Source organism: Nycticebus coucang, chromosome 19 (assembly GCF_027406575.1).
Source record: "Nycticebus coucang isolate mNycCou1 chromosome 19, mNycCou1.pri, whole genome shotgun sequence".
In the NCBI taxonomy this organism is placed as follows: Eukaryota; Metazoa; Chordata; class Mammalia; order Primates; family Lorisidae; genus Nycticebus; species Nycticebus coucang.
This window is the reverse complement of record NC_069798.1, coordinates 877,259-895,626: the sequence shown is the minus strand read 5'-3', so window position 1 is coordinate 895,626 and position 18,368 is coordinate 877,259. Positions and strand designations below refer to the sequence as shown.

General features: G+C 43.5%; 1 protein-coding gene across 3 annotated transcripts in view; it reads left to right on the top strand.

Annotated features, from left to right (window-relative positions):
• PTPN2 (protein tyrosine phosphatase non-receptor type 2) overlaps positions 1-18,368 on the top strand; it is a 97,926-nt gene that overhangs the window by 5,411 nt on the left and 74,147 nt on the right. For all 3 annotated transcript variants that reach the window (XM_053571889.1, XM_053571888.1, XM_053571887.1), the window contains exon 2: positions 12,627-12,717. In XM_053571889.1, coding sequence (XP_053427864.1) covers positions 12,627-12,717 — 91 coding nt within the window. The remainder of the gene's footprint in view (positions 1-12,626; positions 12,718-18,368) is intronic.

Sequence of the window (18,368 nt, the reverse complement as noted above, 5' to 3'; positions counted from 1 at the left end):
GAAAAGAGGTATGGGGTATGTTCATATGATTTTGAGAGAGGTAGAGTTTGAAGAAAATAGGAAGGATGATGGAGCCAGAAAGCTCAGAAAGCGGGAGTCAATGGAATTAAGAGCATTTGGGGAGAGAAAGAAGTATTGGCCTTGAAAGGGCACAGTTAGCAAAGGCAGATTTCTGGAAAAGTTTAATTTGGTCTGATTGACAAACTGATGACATTAATGTAGTCTGAGATTAATTCTGGCTTTTTGAGCAGTGTTTATGATTGCCTTTTGGCATTTGCTTTGGTCACTGCTGATTGTTGTGTGAATCAGACTGGGGCATAAGGGCAGGGAAAAGGAATAGAGTCTTCTGAGTCTTTTGGGAAAAGAAAGTAAAACTGTGGGGAAATGGCAAAGCTTAGTCATGAGATGTTTCTAGTAAGTGATGGCTCAGAAGGAATTTGGCTGATCAATCAGAGTTTGTGAATGATGGAACTCAACTGTTTTTCTTTATTTTTTCTTTCTTTCTTTGCTTTTTTTTTTTTTTTGAGACAGTCTCACTTTGTCACCCTCGGTAGAGTGCTATGACATTGTAGTTCACAGCAGCCTCAAACTCCTGGGCTCAAGCCATTCTCCTGCCTCAGCCTCCCAAGTAGCTGGGACTACAGGCACCCACCACATGCCCAGCTATTTTTTTGTTTGTTTGTTTGTTTAGAGACAGAGTCTCACTTTGTTGCCCTTGGTCCAGCTCCTGGGCTTAGGCGATTCTCTTGGCTCAGCCTCCCCAGTAGCTGGGACTACAGGCACCTGCCACAACACCCGGCTAATAATTCTTTTTTTTTTTTTGCAGTTTTGGCTGGGGCTGGGCTTGAACCCCCCCACCCCCTTTCTGCCCCTCTCCCCCCACCCCCATATATGGGGCCAGGGCCCTACTCCTTGAGCTACGGGCGCCGCCCAACTCAGCTACTTTTTCTTGTTGTTGTTGTTGCAGTTGTTGTTTTAGCTGGCCTGGGCTGGGTTCCCAACCTGCCAGCCTCAGTGTATTTGGCCGGTGCCCTACCCACTGAGCTACTGGCGCCGCCTGACTGTTCTTTATTAGAATTTCATAGTTCTAATATTGTCGGAGTGAGAGCAGTTTTTACCATTGTGAGCCATCTAATTTTTTGGAAGTCAGGTACCAAATGCAGTCGGTTCTTCTCATACTTACAGTGAGCAGGCAGGTAGGCAGGTGAGTCAAAGGTGTCTGTTTTCTTGCCAGCTGGTTACACATTTTCCTACCTATTGTCTGATCTCAGTGCTTTCACATGGTTAAACAAACTCTTCTGAATTCCCTTGAAAATCCCACTTCTTCTCACACCTTGAAGTCTTCACACATATTGAATATACTCTGCCTATTTTATTTGGGAATTGTCTTCAAGATTAGATGTTGGTTTCCTTAGGCAAAGTGTGCTTTCTCTCTGATTCCTAAGTCCCTTTTATTTTATTAGAATATGAGTCAGCTCATTGAGGGTGGTCTTGTTTTTCTCTTTTTTTCTTTTAATTTTTTAAATTATTTTTTTGGAGACAGGGTCTGACTCTGTGCAGTGGTGTCATAGCTCACCGTAACCACGAACTCCAGGACTCCAGGATCCTCTCGAGTAGCTGGTACCACTGAGTTCTGCTACAATGCCTCACTTATTTTTCTGTTTTCTTTGTACTGGGGTCAAACTGCTGGCCTCAAATGATGCTTGGCCTCCAAGAGTTCTGGGATTGTAAGTGTGAACTACCGTGCCCGACCTTTATTTTATTTTTCTTTTCTTTTCTTTCTTTCTTTTTTTTACAATTTGGCCAGGGCTGGGTTCGAACCCACCACCCTCGATATTGGGGCTGGTGCCCTACTCACTGAGCCACAGGTGCCGCCTCCTTTATTTTATTTTCCTATCACCTACCTATAGTTTCCAAAATATGTTAGGTGCTCAGTAAGTATTCACTAAACAGAAGAAAACTTCCCTTTAAAATTGTCATCACTGCTTTATTTATTTATTTATTTTTTATAGAGACAGAGTCTCACTGTACTGCCCTCGGGTAGAGTGCCGGGGCGTCACACGGCTCACAGCAACCTCCAACTCTTGGGCTTACGCGATTCTCCTGCCTCAGCCTCCCGAGCAGCTGGGACTACAGGCGTGCGCCACAACGCCCGGCTAAATCACTGCTTTATTTTAAACCCCTCATTTGTGGCTGAGGAACCAGTGGTCCAGCACAAGGTTGTGCCTTAGGTAATGGGACAGCACTCACTAATGACACACCTAGAGCCACGCGCACTCCTTTTGACTCATTTCAGCACTGCCTGGCTCCTTGTGTCACTTTCTTCCTATAATTTACTTTGATTAATGGCACTGAGGGAATCATCCTCTTTTTCTTTTTGGTTGTTGCATTTTTGGCCAGGGCCATCCTCGGTATATGGGACCGGCGCCCTACTCACTGAGCCTTAGGTGCTGCCCGGAATCATCCTATTTTTGATGGCGAGGAGGGAGTGGAATGTTTTGTAATAAATAGGATCATTTTGGGACTTGAGGCCTTTAAAACAGTATCTGGGATGCATGGATCAGACTTGAAAGGGATTCACAATCCCCCCCACCTGAGATTGTATACTAAATTATGTGTATGTATGTGCCCAGGTATTTAGTTTCTGGGTGATTCCATAGCTTTTATCAGATTCTTAATGGATCTGTCCGCAACTCCTCAAAAGGTAAAACCACTGCTTGAAGGGAAAGCAGCCCTGGGAGGTGTGCCCCCCCAGTGGAGAGTATACCCCTAGAATTCATGCCGTTTTGCATTTTGATATAGCTTCTATAGATTATTTCTTGTCTATTGGAATCCAGATAGTTGCATTCTTCCTCTAGCTTTTCCACTTGCCTCTTGTTCGATTTCTTGATTTTAACCAGAATCTTAAAAGCCCTTTTTTGGGCTGGGTAGGGTGACGCACGTCAGTAATCCTAGTATTCTGGGAGGCCTAGGTGGATGGACTACTTGATCTCAGGAGTTCCAGACCCTGTCTACTAAAAATAGAAAAATAGAAAAATTAGCTGGGTGTCATGGTTAGTGCTTATAGTCTCAGCTACTCGAGAGGCTAGGGCAGGGGAATTGCTTGAACCCAGGATTTTGAGGTTGCTGTGAGCTGTGATGACACCATGGCACTCTAGCTGGAGCAACAGAGTGAGACTCTGTCTCCAAAAAAAGCCTTTTTTGACTTATCCAGATCATTACAATACAGAGAATTACTGGTTCCCTGACAAAGAACCAGTATAGCTCTCATAGTCCGCTGTTTGCTGCCTCATCTTCATTCTCTTAATTAGCTTGCTCTCTTTCCCCTGCTACTTCCCTTTGGTCATGAAAATAGTCTGGTAAATCAGAGATGTGGACAGATGTGCTTCATGCCTGTGATTGCTTTCCCCTGGAAATTCTTAGCTTGATTCTCTACTCTATATTCCTTGTCTACGTCGTAGTTCCACTTACTGCTCCATTAATGTGTTTTTTTCTTGTTGGAAAGCTGTTAAGAGTTAGAGGATAATAAATGATAACTTTTGGTACTACCCTCCTTTATTTTTTTTTATTTTGGATAATAGTGATTAGCCGTATATTAAATCCTAAACTTATTTAGCATATAAAGTTTAAAATAGCAGCTGATAACTGAGGAAGAGATACAGTTCAGCAGGCTAATTTTTATTTTATTTATTTATTTTTATTATTTTTTTGAGACAGTCTTAGTTTGCCACACTTGGTAGAGTGCTACGGTGTCATAGCTCACAGCAACCTCAAACTCTTGGGCTCAAGCAATTCTCTGCACCCTCAAAACTCCCTGATCTTAAGCAATTCTTCTACCTTAGCTTCCCGAGTAGCGGGGACTACAGGCGTCCTCTACAACACCCAGCTATTTTTAGAGACAGGATCTTGCTCTGGCTCAGGCTGGTCTCGAACTCCTGAGCTCGGGCAATCTACTTGCATCAACCTCCCAAAGTGTTAGGATTACAGGTATGAGCCATCATGCCTAGCCTAAACAGGCTAATTTTTAAAGAGTATAAATTTGTTCATGCCTGTAATCCTAGCACTGTGGGAGACTGAGGCGGGAGTTCAAGGCTTGTCTGAGCCATAGTGAGGCCCCGACTTATTAAAGAAATAGAAAATACAGCAATCCCAGTGGCTTCCAGAGGCTGGGGCAGCAAAATGCCCACAGCCTGAGTCTGAGGTTGCAGTGAGCTATGACACCATTGCACTCTGCTCAGGGCATAAGGCGGGACTCTGTACAACAACAACAACAAAATCAAGGAAATAAAAAAAAAAAAAGAGGCTGAGGCTGAAGGAAGCCTTAAAACTAGGAGTTTGGGTTCAGCCTGGGCAGCATAGTGAGACCCCATCTCTTAACAAAATGAAAAAAAAAAAAAAATTCAGCTGAGTGTGGCACATGCCTATAGTCCCAGCTACTCAGGAGGCTAAGGTAGGAGAATTGCTTGAGACAAGGGAGTTTTGAGGATGCAGTGAGCTATGGTCATACCCTTGCACTCCAGCCTAGTGGCTGTCTCTAAAAAAAAAAAAAAAGGAAAATTAGGCTAGGCATGGTGGCTTACCTCTATTATCATCCTAGCACTCTGGGAGGCTAAGGCAGGTGGACTGCTGGAGCTCAGGAGTTCAAGACCAGCCTAAGCAAGAGCAAGTCCTCTAAAGATCTCTTGCAAGATCTCTAAAAATATCTGGGCATTGTGGCAGGCACCTGTGATCTCAGCTACTTGGGAGACTGAGGCAAGAGGATCGCTTGAGCCCAAGAATCTGAGGTTGCTGTGAGCTGTGATGCCGTAGCACTCTACCAGGGGCAACAAAGTGAGACTCTGTCTCAAAAAAAAAAAATAATAATAATAAAAGAAAATTAAATACTAAAAATTTTGACTCTCCTGTTTTGAGTAGAATACCAAATTTTTGTTATATTCTTAATTGGAATGATGTTTACCTTGCAGTGCTGTTGTGTGAAATGGTTATTAAAAATGAGGCTCAGTGAGTAGGGCGCCGGCCCCATATGCCGAGGGTGGTGGGTTCAAACCCAGCCCGGCCAAACTGCAACAACAAAAAAAAATAGCCGGGCGTTGTGGCAGGCGCCTGTAGTCCCGCTGCTTGGGAGGCTGAGGCAAGAGAATCGCGTAAGCCCAAGAGTTGGAGGTTGCTGTGAGCCGTGAGACGCCACCACTCTACCCGAGGGCGGTACAGTGACACTCTGTCTCTACAAAAAAAAAAATAATAATAAAATAATAATAAAATAAAATGGATAAATTAAAAAAAAAAATGAATGTAATGCCATTTCAAATGTATTTAAATGGAGTGCTATTTTATTGTTCTGTATAGGATCCAGTAGTGCTAATGGTTCAGGAATTTGTTTTGACTTAATGGTGAAATTCTTGCTTTTAAACATCTTTAGACACCTTTATTGACTCGGTGCCTGTAACTCAGCTGCTAGGGCGCCAGCTACATACAGTGGAGCTGGCGGGTTCAAATCCAGCCCTGCCCTGCCAAACAACACTGGCAACTACAACCAAAAATATCCAGGCGTTATGGCGGGTGCTATAGTCCCAGCTACTTGGGAGGCTGAGGCAAGAGACTTGCTGAAATTCAAAAGTTTGAGGTTGCTGTGAGCTGTGATGCCACGGCACTCTACCCAGGGAAACAACTTGAGACTCTGTCTCAAAAAAAAAAAAGAAAAAAAACTTTAAACACCTTTAAGATGAAACTTGTATGTAAGAGAAATATCCACATAAGTAAAATCCCCCTGAATTTAGCATGTGATTTTAGTGGGTTAATAGGCCCCTTAAAGATTGTTGGGGGTTGGTAATCCTCAGAATGAGAGTTGTGATCAAGAAACTGATTTAAGTGTAAATGCTTTTATCTGTAGATTTCTTTTTTGATGTGATAGATACATGTGTGTTTATTTTTTCCATGTGCTTTTCTGATTCCTTTCAAAACACAGTATGTCTGATTTATCTTTTTTTTATTTTTATTTTTTTGAGACAGAGTCTCACTATATTGCCCTCTGTAGAGTGCGTGGCATCATAGCTCACAGCAACCTCCAACTTGTGGGCGTAAATTTTTATTTTTAAAATCTCCATTATTTTAACTTAGTTTCCATCATTGCCAGGATGAAATAGTATCTTACAATATTTTATTAAATGGCCAGGCACAGTGGCTCACACCTATAATTGCAGCACATTAGGAGGATGATAACAGGAGATTTGCTTGAGAACAGGAGTTTAAGACCAGCCTGAGCAACATAGTGAGATCCCCATTTCTTATTTATTTATTTATTTTTGAGACAGAGCCTCAAGCTGTTGGCCTGGCATCACAGCTCACAGCAACCTCCAACTCCTGGGCTCAAGCGATTCTCCTGCCTCTGCCTCCCAAGTAGCTGGGACTATAGGTGCCCGCCACACGCCTGGCTATTTTTTGGTTGCAGCTGTCGTTGTTGTTTGGTGGGCCCTGGCTGGATTCGAACCTGCCATCTCAGGTGTATGTGGCTGGCGCCTTAGCCACTTGAGCCTAGGCGCCGAGCTGAGATCCCCATTTCTATAAAAAAAAATTTTTTTTATACTGTTTTTTTTTTTTTTTGCAGTTTTTGGCTGGGGTTGGGTTTGAACCTGCCACCTCTGGTATATGGGGCTGGCGCCCTACTCCTTTGAGCCACAGGTGCCACCCCCTCTATACAAATTTTTTAGTTGGTCATGGTGGTGCACATTTTTAGTCTCAGCTGCTCGGGAGGCTGGGGCAAGAGGATCACTTCACCCCAAGGGTTTCAGGCTGCAGTGAGTTCTGATTGCAACTCTCCACTCCAGCCTGAGCCACAGAGTAAGACCTGTTTTACACTTATGCAGAATTTGTTTAAAAATATCAAATAACAAGGGCGGTACCTGTGGCTCAAAGGAGTAGGGCACTGGCCCCGTATGCTGGAGGTGGCAGGTTCAAACCCAGCCCTGGCCAAAAATTGCAAAAAGAAAAAAAATCTTAAGCAAGCCAGCAATAAAAAAAATCAAACAACCACACAAAAAATATCAAATAACAATTTAATATTTGGTACATCGCTTTGTTTTATGCACAGAAAACTTTACATCCTGCACTGTAGAATATTCAACCTTGAACTGTTGTGGTGAAGCAGCAAATACAAATTGAGGAAATCGTAAAAGAATAATCTTAATTTTGTAAGAAAAAGGTAGGACCTTAAAATAAACCCAAATCAATGAGTTTCTTTTATTTTTTTTTAGAGACAGTCTTACTTTGTCACCCTCGGTAGAGTGCTGTGGCATCACAGCTCACAGCAACCTCCAGCTCTTGGGCTGAGGTGCTTTTCTTGCCTCAGCCTCCGGAGTAGCTGGGACTACAGGTGCCCACCACAACACCTGGCTATTTTTTTTGTTGCAGTTTGGCCAGGGCCAAGTTCGAACCCACCACCCTTGGTATATGGGGCTGGTGCCCTACTCACTGAGCCACAGGTGCTGCCCCAATGAGTGAGAATGCAAACAACCAGGTCACAATATTTGAATCTGTTACGTAGAGTCCCTCATGTAGTTGTGTCCCACACCCAAAAGGTGTGCCACACACCCCTACATTGCGCCCATTAAGTGAGTGATGATGAATTGCTACTTAGGGAATGAAATACATACATTTCTTTTTCTTTTTTTTTTTTTTTTGAGACAGAGCCTCAAGCTGTCACCCTGAGTAGAATACCATGGCATCACAGCTCATAGTAACCTCCAACTCCTGGGATTAAGCGATTCTCTTGCCTAAGCCTCCTAAGTAGCTGGGACTACAGATGCCCACCACAATGCCCACCTGTTTTTTGGCTGTAGTTGTCATTGTTGTTTGGCAGGCCCCGGCTGGATTCCAACCCTCCAGCTCTGGTGTATGTGGCTGGCGCCTTAACCGCATGAGCTACAGATGCTGAGCCTAAATTTCCTTTTGTTTTCTTTTTTTTTTAGAGACAGAGTCTCACTTTATTGCCCTTGGTAGAGTGCTATGGCATCACAGCTCACAGCAACCTCCAACTCCTGGCCTTAGGCAATTCTCTTGCCTCAGCCTCCTGAGTAGCTGGGACTACAGGCACCCGCCACAATGCCCAGCTATTTTTTGTTGCAGTTTGGCCGGGGCCAGGTTCAAACCCGTCACCCTCGGTATATGGGGCTGGCACCCTACCCACTGAGCCACAGGTGCTGCCCAAAGATTTTATTTTTATTTTGTGGCCGGGTCTGGGTTTGAGCCCAGTACCTCTGGTGTATGGGGCTGGTGCCCTATTCCTTGAACCATAGGTGCCACCCGTCCAGGTATTTTTTTGTGGCAGTTTGGCTGGGGCTGGGTTCGAACCTGCCGCCCTCGGTATATGGGGCCGGCTGCACCCTACCCACTGACCCACAGGTGCTGCCCTAAATTTCTTTTTCTTACACTTTAAATCTCTAAGTGAATCCTAAATTATTTGAGGGAAAGTGTTCATTTCTTTTCATTAGTTAGATGTTTGTACATATATGTGTATGTATATGTATATATATATTTTTTTTGTTTTTTGGAAAGAGAGTCTCACTTTCTTGTCCCCAGTAGGGTACTGTGGCGTCATAGCTCACAGCAACCTCAAACTCTTGGGCTCAAGTGATCCTCTTGCCTCAGTTTCCCAAGTAGCTAGGACTACAGGTGTCCACCATAATGCCCAGCTATTTTTAGGGATGGGGTCTCTCTTGCCCAGGCTGGTCTTGAACTTCTGAGCTCTGGCAGTTCAGCCGCCTCAGCCTCCCAAAGTGCTAGGATTTCAAGCATGAGCCACTGCTGCCTGGCCCTGTGCGTTTTCCCTGTAGAGATACCATGAAAGGATGCAATGAAGTCAGAAGTATTTTGAATACGTTTAAAAACCATTGTTTTACCCGGGCCTGCCGAAGGGAGGGTAACAGCAGGTCCCCCACCCCAGAGCAGTGGGATGTGCACCCAGACCTGCTTGCACATGCGAAAGAGAAGAGAAAAAAGAAGAAAAAAACCCCAAACCATTGTTTTAGGGTATTCCGGCTTGCTTATGGCCCTTAATTCTTGTTCCTGGTTGGGGAGATAAGATGCCTAGTGGAATGGCAGCACCTGTGGCTCAAAGGAGTAGGGCGCTGGCCCCATATGCCGGAGGTGGCAGGTCCAAACCCAGCCCTGGCCAAAACTGCAACAAATAAAAATAAAATAAGTTGTATTTTTTTTTTTTTTTTTTAAAGATGCCTGGTGGAATAAATTCTTCTCTATATCACACTTCTCTTTGAAAAGCTCCTCTAGTTAGGAGGAGAGTTTGAAGAATAAAATAGCCCATTTTAACGATCGTATGGGCTATGTACTTTATGTGGATTACCTAAGAGGTAATTACAAATGATAAACAGGACTTCTACAAGTTTATATTCTATTTTAGCAGATCCAGATAGGAATCCAGAACTTAACTTTAGAGCTTGTATTTAAACAAAACAAATAGTTTGGTTTGGTTAGGATTAAGTAAACATGACAAAAATTAAACAATACAAAAGAGTAGGTAATAAAATTGTAAGTCTCATTCCCCTGGAGCTCTCCCTTAGGTGATCACTGCCGCCATTTTCCTATGTATTTGCCCAGAGTTACTCTGTCCATGTGTAAGCCTGCCTGCTTTCCTCTGTCCATCTCTCCCACCCTCATGAAACAGACATTAGCTTACTGTTTTGTGCCTTACTTTTTCACTTACTATATCTCGAAATATTTTTATATAGATCTCACAAGGTTTTTTTTTTGAGGCAGAGTCTCATTCTGTTGCCCTCGGTGGAGTGCCATGGTGTTACAGCTCACAGGAACCTCAAACTCTTGGGTTAAAGCTATTCTCTTGCCTCAGCCTCGCAAGTACAGGTGTCTGCCACAATGCCCAGCTGTTTTTTTTTTTGTTGTTGCCATAGTTGTCATTGTTGATTTTAGCTGGCCTGGGCTGGGTTCGAACCTGCCGGCCTCAATATATGTGGACGGTGCCCTAACCACTGAGCAAAGGGCACCACCTCTCACAAGGTCTTTTTAACATTTCAATAGTATTCTTTATTTAACCAGTGATCTATTATATAAGTGGACAAGACTTTCTAGTCTTATGTTATTATAAACAATGCTGCAATGCATGACTTCTCAGAGAAATTCTATCAGTGTACATTCCCATGGTAATAAGAACGTGCCTGTTTTCTTTTCCTATACCTCGACCTACCCAGTTATCAAATTTTTGTCTTTGTCTGATAGGTGAAAAATGATCTTATTTTTTTTCCCTGTTATGAATGAAGGTGAATAGTTTTTCTTGTTTTTTTAAAGCCACTTGTATTTCCTTTCTCTTTTTGATATGTAGGAGCATATTAACAACTTTACATATTAAAGGAGGTAAGCATTTGTCACATATTCCAAGTATTTAAAACATTATCTTTCGACCTTTACTGGTATTTTTCATGTGAAAAGCTTAAATTTTTCTGAAATCAGATTTATCAGCCGTTTCTAGGTTTTGTGACATTGTTTAAAAAGGCTTTTATTTCTGTGATTACGAAACATTTTCTCCAGTGGTTTTTTGGTTTGTTTGTTTTTGAGACAGAAGCTCACTTTGTCACCCTGGGTAGAGTGCTGTGGTATCACAGCAAACTCAAACTCTTGGGCTTAAGCGATTCTCTTGCCTCAGCCTCCCAAGAAGCTGGGACTATAGGCATGCACTACAACATCCAGCTAGTTTCCCACCCCTCCCCCCTATTATTTAAGTAGAGATGATGTATTGTTCTTGCTCAGGCTGGTCTTGAACTCCTGAGATCAAGGGATCCGCCCACGTCGGCCTCCCAGAGTGCTAGGATTACAGGTGTGAACCACTCCATCTAGCTTGGATGGGTTTTTCTTTTTGGGGGTATGTGTGTGTTTCATTTGTGTTGTTTAGAACACGGTGTCCTCTTTGCATGTATTTTGTATGATGGGGACAGTTTTGAGCCATAGTGAGCCTAAAGAAAGTTTAAGGTTCATTGAAAGAGTAATCAGTACACAGTCTCCCATTGGCAGACTGTCGCAGTACCATTCTTAGCTAAAGGAGGCTGAGAAGAATAGGTTTCAGTTGGGCTCATTGTAATCAGAAAGTATAGTCAGGGACCTTTAGTAAGAAAGCAGGAGTATTGGAATTGGCAGCTCACGTGCATTTCTGGGCTCTTCTAATTCACTGAAATTAAAGGAAGGAGCCAAATGGTATGATTAGAGATTTGAGAGAACAGGGTCACTCCAAGAGTTCTTTTTATTATTAGCTGAGAATATAAAATGTATTTATGTTGTGAATGTATTTTTTTTTTTTTTTTTGTAGAGACAGAGTCTCACTTTATGGCCCTGGGTAGAGTGCCATGGCATCACACAGCTCACAGCAATCTCTAACTCTTGGGCTTATGCGATTCTCTTGCCTCAGCCTCCCGAGTAGCTGGGACTACCAGGCGCCCTCCACAACGCCCGGCTATTTTTTTGTTGCAGTTTGGCCGGGGCCAGGTTTGAACCCGCCACCCTCGGCATATGGGGCCGGCGCCCCACTCACTGAGCCACAGGTGCCGCTGTGAATGTATTTTTTAACCCCAAGGACTTGTCTGTTCTATTGTGTTTTGTAAATTTTAACTTACCATCACCTCCCATTGCACTTGGGGTCCTCCCTCTTTTGCAGTAACTGTTTGCTACGGTATACAGGTAGTCCCCAAGTTACAAACATAAGAACATTCCCCCTTTATGTACAACTCACACTTAGGAATGGAGGCTATTATTGTAAGTCTTTGAGCTAAAAAAAAAAAAAAAAATAGCCGGGCATGGTGGCAGGCGCCTGTAGTCCCAGCTACTTGGGAGGCTCAGGAAAGAGGATCGCTTCAGCCCAGGAATCGGAGGTTGCTGTGAGCAGTGATGCTATGGCACTCAATTGAGAGCGACTTAGTGAGACTCTGTCTCAAAAAAAAAAAAAAAAGAAAAGAAACAGAACTATAACACAGAGAATACTGAGGGTCCTAAAATGAGCCTCAGGCATACTAGTTGTTGCTAAGCACTTACAGTTCTAGAAATTAAATGTGAGGATATTCTGAGTTCAAAGTAAAGTAAAAATTATAGTGTATGGCAGGAAGGTGAAAAAATAGATAAAAATATTATGGTAGAAACTACAATTTAGGTTGATGTTATAAGAGTTTTTTTTTGTTGTTGTTATAAGAGATTTGATCAGAGTTTGAATGTGTTGTGGTCACCTCCACTGCATTAGTTCTGCTGGGTGAAGTGTGTTGTGCTGATAGGTCCTGAACAGAGCCTAAATTAGCAGTGAATAAATAGATTAAGAGCTCATGACCTCAGTGCCTAAAGGACCTTGGTTCAATATGGGGGGCTGCCACTCACTAGCTTTATGACCCTTGGTGGATTGTTTAACCTCTGAGAGCCCTTAAGCCTGTCCTGCCTTAAACACAAAATGGGGAGCCCCACCGATTCTGTGTTTGAGGACTGAAGGACCTGAGGGACCCAGTGCTTTTGCATAGTACTCAGTGTATCATAAAGGGTCAATACGTTTTATTTCATACTGGCTGAGAAAATATGTTTTGTTTATAAAATTTAAGAGGGATATTAAAGTATATTTTTGTTGTTTTAAGGAAATTCGAAATGAGTCCAATGACTATCCTCACAGAGTGGCCAAGTTTCCAGAAAACAGAAATCGAAACAGATACAGAGATGTAAGCCCATGTAAGTACTCAGGGGTTTGTGTGCATGTGTATGCTTTTGGTTTGTTTTAGGAGGCAGGATACAGTGAAAAGGGAAGGATTGGGGTAAGGGTTGATAAATGCAGTAATTTTCCCCTTATTACATAATAAACAGTCTTTGAAGACAAATTTCAAGGCATAGAATATAAAAAATAATTACCCATAATTATTTCATCCTTCAAACACAAGCACAATTATTTTGCTGTACATTGTATTTCCTATCCTTATTTTATGCGTAATTTCCCTTTCTTTAAAATAGTTGTGGGCGGTGCCTGTGGCTCATTGAGTAAGGCATCGGCCCCATATACTGAGGGTGGCGGGTTCAAACCCTGCCTGTCCAAATTGCAACAACAACAACAAAAAAATAGCCACGGTTGTGGTAGGTGCCTATAGTCCCAGCCATGCGGGAGGTTTAGACAAGAGAATCACCTAAGCCCAAGAGCTGGAAGTTGCTGTGAGCTGTGATGCCATGGCATTTTACCAAGGGCAACAAAGTGAGACTCTGTCTCTAAAAAATAAATAAATAAATAAATAAAATAATTGTAATCATATGTGTGTGATAATACATGCATATACAGAAGGTGCCAAATAATGCACATACATTTTAAGAACAGGAAAACTATTGAAATTATAAAATCGATATATTCTGGTAACAAAAGACAAATACAGGTCCTGACTGAGCTCTGCCATTGTGTGCGGATAGCACGCTGCACATCATAGCCATCATTCCACTCAGCCGCGAAAGGTAATGCATGGACAACATCTGATATCATGAGTATCCATTTATTTGGCACCTCTGTATGTATATTTCCTTTCCACATTATTCCATTGTCTTTATAAGTATTGTTTAAAACATTGTTGGTGGCTGGCTCTGCACCTGTAACGTGGTGTTGATGGTGACAGACACATACACCGAGGGTGGCAAGTTCAAACCCGGCCCGGGCTAGCTAAACAACTGCAACAAAAAAATAGCTGGGCGTTGTGGCAGGTGCCTGTAGTCCCAGCTACTTGGGAGGCTGAGGCAAAAGAATCGCTTAAGCCCAAGAGTTTGAGGTTGCTGTGAGCTGTGATGCCAGGCACTCTACCGAGGGCAACATAGTGAGACTCTGTCTCAAAAAAAAATTTTTTTGTGGTGGAGTTTGGGTTTTTTCCTCCCCAAATTATAAAAGTAGTATATGTATTCACGGCAGAAAACTTACAAAACTTAGAAAAGTGTAAGAGAAAATAAGTCATAGTTTAAAAACAAAAAACTTTGGTATTCATATTCTTTGGGCATTCTTCTGAGTAAACACACATAATTCAAAAGTGGAATTTTTTTATTTTATTTTTGTCTGTCATTTAGGCCAAGTGCATTGGCACCATCAAAGCTCACCGCAGCTGGGACAAAAGTAGCTGAGCATACACCATTGTGTCCAGATAATTTTTATCGTTTTGGTTGAGATTAGGTCCCTATATGGTCCCTAGGCTGCACTTGAATTCAGCGGCCTCAGGCATTCCTTCTGTCTGGGCTTCCCAAAGTGCTGGGAACTTCACCCAACTTAGAATCTGGCACATCATAATTTGTAGTTCTTTTCCTACTTAGCAAGATATTGCAAACATTTTCCTATTATAAACTCAGTTTTATGGTAGTGGCTTCTTTAGTTTATGTTTTTCTGTTGTTTTTTTTTTTAGAGACAGAGTCTCACTTTATTGCCCTTTGTAGAGTGCTGTGGCATCACAGCTCACAACAACCTCCAGCCCTTGGGCTTAGGCGATTCTCCTGCCTCAGCCTCCCAAGTAGCTGGGACTATAGTTGCCTGCCTCAATGCCTGGCTATTTTTTTGTTGCAGTTTGGCCGGGGCTGGGTTTGAACCAGCCACTGGTTCATATGGGGCTGGTGCCTTACTCACTGAGCCACAGGCGCTGCCCTGTTTGTTTTTGTTTTTTGAGAAGGAGTCTCACTCTATTGTTCTGGGTAGAGTGCTGTGACATCATAGCTCACAGCAACCTTAAACTCTTGGGCTCAAGGAATCCTCCTGCCTCAGTCTCCTGAGAAGCTAGGCGTACAGATGCCTGCCATAACAGTCAGCTAGTTTTTCTTTTCTTCTTTTTTGAGACAGCCTCAAGCTGTCACCCTAGGTAGAGTGCTGTGACATCACAGCTCACAGCAACCTCCAACTCGTGGGCTCAAGCGATTCTCCTGCCTCCGCCTCCCAAGTAGCTGGGATGACAGGTTGCCTGCCACAAACCCTGGCTATTTTGTTGTTGTAGTTGTTGTTTGGCAGGCCCAGGCTGGACTCGAACCCAACAGCTCAGGTGTATGTGGCTGGCGCCTTAGCCGCTTGAGCCACAGGCACCGAGCCTAGTTTTTCTATTTTTAAGAGATGGGTCTCACTCTTGCTCAGGCCGGTTTCGACCCCCTGAGCTCAGGCGGTCCTCCTGCCTTGGCTTCCCAGAGTGCTGGGATTATATGTGTGAGCCACTGTGCCCAGCCTTATGTTCTTTTAAAATGTTTTTAAAGATAAAATCTTGCTCTGTTGCCCAGGTTGCAGTGGTGCAACTTCAGATTCCTTGGCTCAAGTGACCCTCTCATCTCAGCCTCCCAAGGAGCTAGGATTATTGGCACATGCCACCATGCCCAGCTTTTTATTTTATTGTCTTTTATTTAATTTTTTTGAGACAGAATCTCACTTTATCACCTTTAGTAGAGTGCAGTGGCTTCACAGCTCACAGTAACCTCAAACTCTTGGGCTCAAGCAATCTTCTTGGTTCAGCCTCTTGACTAGCTGGGATTACAGGCACCCACCACAACGCCCAGGTATATATATTTTTTGGAGACAGAGTCTCACTTTGTTGCCCTTAAATTAACAGCTCACAGCAACCTCCAGCTCTTTTGGGCTTAGGCCATTCTCTTGCCTCAGCCTCCAGAGTAGCTGGGACTCCAGGCGCCTGCCACAACGCCCGGCTATTTTTTTGTTGCAGTTTGGCCAGGGCCAGGTTCGAACCTGCCACCCTCCGTATATGGTATTTGGGGCCGGCGCCCTACTCACTGAGCCACAGGTGCCACCTCCCCCCCCCCTTTTTTTTTTTAAGAGACAGCATCTTGCTCTTGCTTAGGCTGGTCTCCAACTTGTGAGCTCAAGCAGTCTGCTTCCTTCACTCTCCCAGAGTGTCAGAGTTACAGGCATGAGCCGTCGCGCCTGACCTAGTGTGACTGTTGCTTTTCTTTGCCTCCCTCCCTCCCTTCTCACTATGTCACCCTGGGTAGAGTGCTGTGGTGTCACAGCTCACAGCAACCTTAAACTCTTGGACTTAAGCGATTCTCTTGCCTCAGCCTCCCAAGTAGTTGGGACTACAGGCTTTTTTTTTTTTTTTTTGCGGTTGTCATTGTTGTTTAGCAGGCCTGAGCTGTGTTTGAACATAGCAGCCCCTCTGTATGTGGCCAGTGCCCTGACCACTGAGCTATGGGCACCGAGTCAGTGTGACTCTTTCTTTAAGTTTTTTTTTTTTTTTTTGAGACAGACCCTCAAGCTGTTACCCTTGGTAGAATGCTGTGACATCACAGCTCACAGCAACCTCCAACTCCTGGGCTTAAGTGATTCTCCTGTCTCCGCCTCCCAAGTAGCTGGGACTACAGGTGCCTGGTACAATGCCCGGCTATTTTTTGGTTGCAGCGGTAGTTGTTTGGCAGACCCGGGCTGATTTGAACCCGCCAGCTCAGGTGTATGTGGCTGGTGCCTTAGCCACTTGAGCCACAGGTGCCGAGCCTGTTTCTTGTTTTTTTTTATTATTTGAGACGGAGTCTTACTTTGTCACCCCAGGTAGAGTGCCGTGGCCTCACAGCAACCTAAAACTCCTGGCCTTAAGCGATTCTCCTGCCTCAGCCTCCTGAGTAACTAGGCAGGCGCCCACCACGATGCCCGGTTATTTTTTGGTTTCAATCGTCATTAGCAGCCTGTTTTAGCAGGCCTGGGCCGGGCTCGAACCCGCCAGCCTTGGTGTATGTGGCTGGCGCTCTACTCACTGAGCTACGGCACTGAGCCCAGTGTGACTGTTTTTTAACACCCTTTCACTTCAAACATGTCATTCCCTTTTTGAAATATTCTTCCCCTTCCCTCATTTTGACTCATTGCAATCAAAGTCCTCTTTCTATACATATCAACTCAGCAACCACTTTCCCATGAATGGAATTCTCTTCTGATAGAGGAAGTCGTCATGGAGATAGTAGGTACATGGTGGTTCTTTTTCACAAGTCTAGATGGGCCCAGGAATGTGTATTTTTTTTTTATTAAATCATAGTTGTGTACATTAATGCGATCATGGGGCACCATACACTGGTTTTATAGACCATTTGACATATTTTCATCACACTGGTTAACATAGCCTTCCTGGTGTATTTTCTTTTTTGAGACAGAGTTTCACTTTGTCGCCCTCGGTAGAGTGCCGTGGTGTCACATCAAACTCTAGCTCTTGGGCTTAACGTGATTCTCTTGCCTCAGCCTCCCAAATAGCTGGGACCACAGGCGCCCAGCACAACACCTGGCTATTTGTTGTTGTTGCAGTTTGGCCTGGGCTGGGTTTGAACCCGCCACCCTTGGTGTATGGGGCTGGCGCCCTACTCACTGAGCTACAGGTGCCACCTGGAGTGTGTATTTTTTAAAAGCTCCTGAGGTGATAGTGATACATCTTTGGTGACTGGTATCATTTAAACTTGTGTTTCTATATATAATAGATAATTTTTATCTATTTATTTATTTTTTCTTGTAGAGACAGAGTCTCACTTTATGACCCTTCGTAGAGTGCCATGGTATCACACAGCTCACAGCAACTTCCAACTCCTGGGCTTAGGTGATTCTCTTGCCTCAGCCTCCCGAGTGGCTGGGACTACAGGCGCCTTTCACAACCCCTGACTATTTTTTGTTGCAGTTTAGCTGGGGCTGGCTTTGAACCTGCCACCCTCTGTATATGGGACTGGCACCCTACCCACTGAGCTACAGGTGCCGCCCTATAATAGATTATTGTTGTTGGTTTGACTCAGAAAACATTTCAAGAAGCCAATTGCATGTCTGATGCTATGCTATGTGCTGACACTGCAATGATGAATATATGCACTCTGCCTTCTAATATTTTACAGTATAGTTGGGGAGATAAATATGTAATTATGTTACAGATACTGTGAGATAGAACAGTATATTGATGGGGCTGAGAAGAGGTGTTCATCTCTGCCTAAGGAGTCAGGGGCAGCTTTTGAGAGAATGGCAGCCAGCAAGATAAATAAAAGGGAATGGAAGAATTTTTGAAAAAATTCAGAGTTCCTTTCTTTTCTAGGTTTGGATTTAGCAGGTCTGGAAAACTATATTTTTAAACATTCTTCTTGCATGATTCTTTTAAAGCCATCTTGGCACCAGTCCTCAGACTGACATATGGAAACTACATTTGGAATATGAGAAACTTAAAGAGAAAAGGCTATTTTGAAATAAAAAGAATTTGAAGAAATCCACAATTGTCCTGTAATTGCGACAATCCATAGTTGCCTTAGCTGTCTCAGTCAGTAATGAGATAGCATAGAAGAGATGGGCTAGAAGTTGGTCGTTTGAAAAAAGAGAAGTAGGTTTTAATGGTCACTTTGGGAATATCTTTTTGAGACAAAGTCTT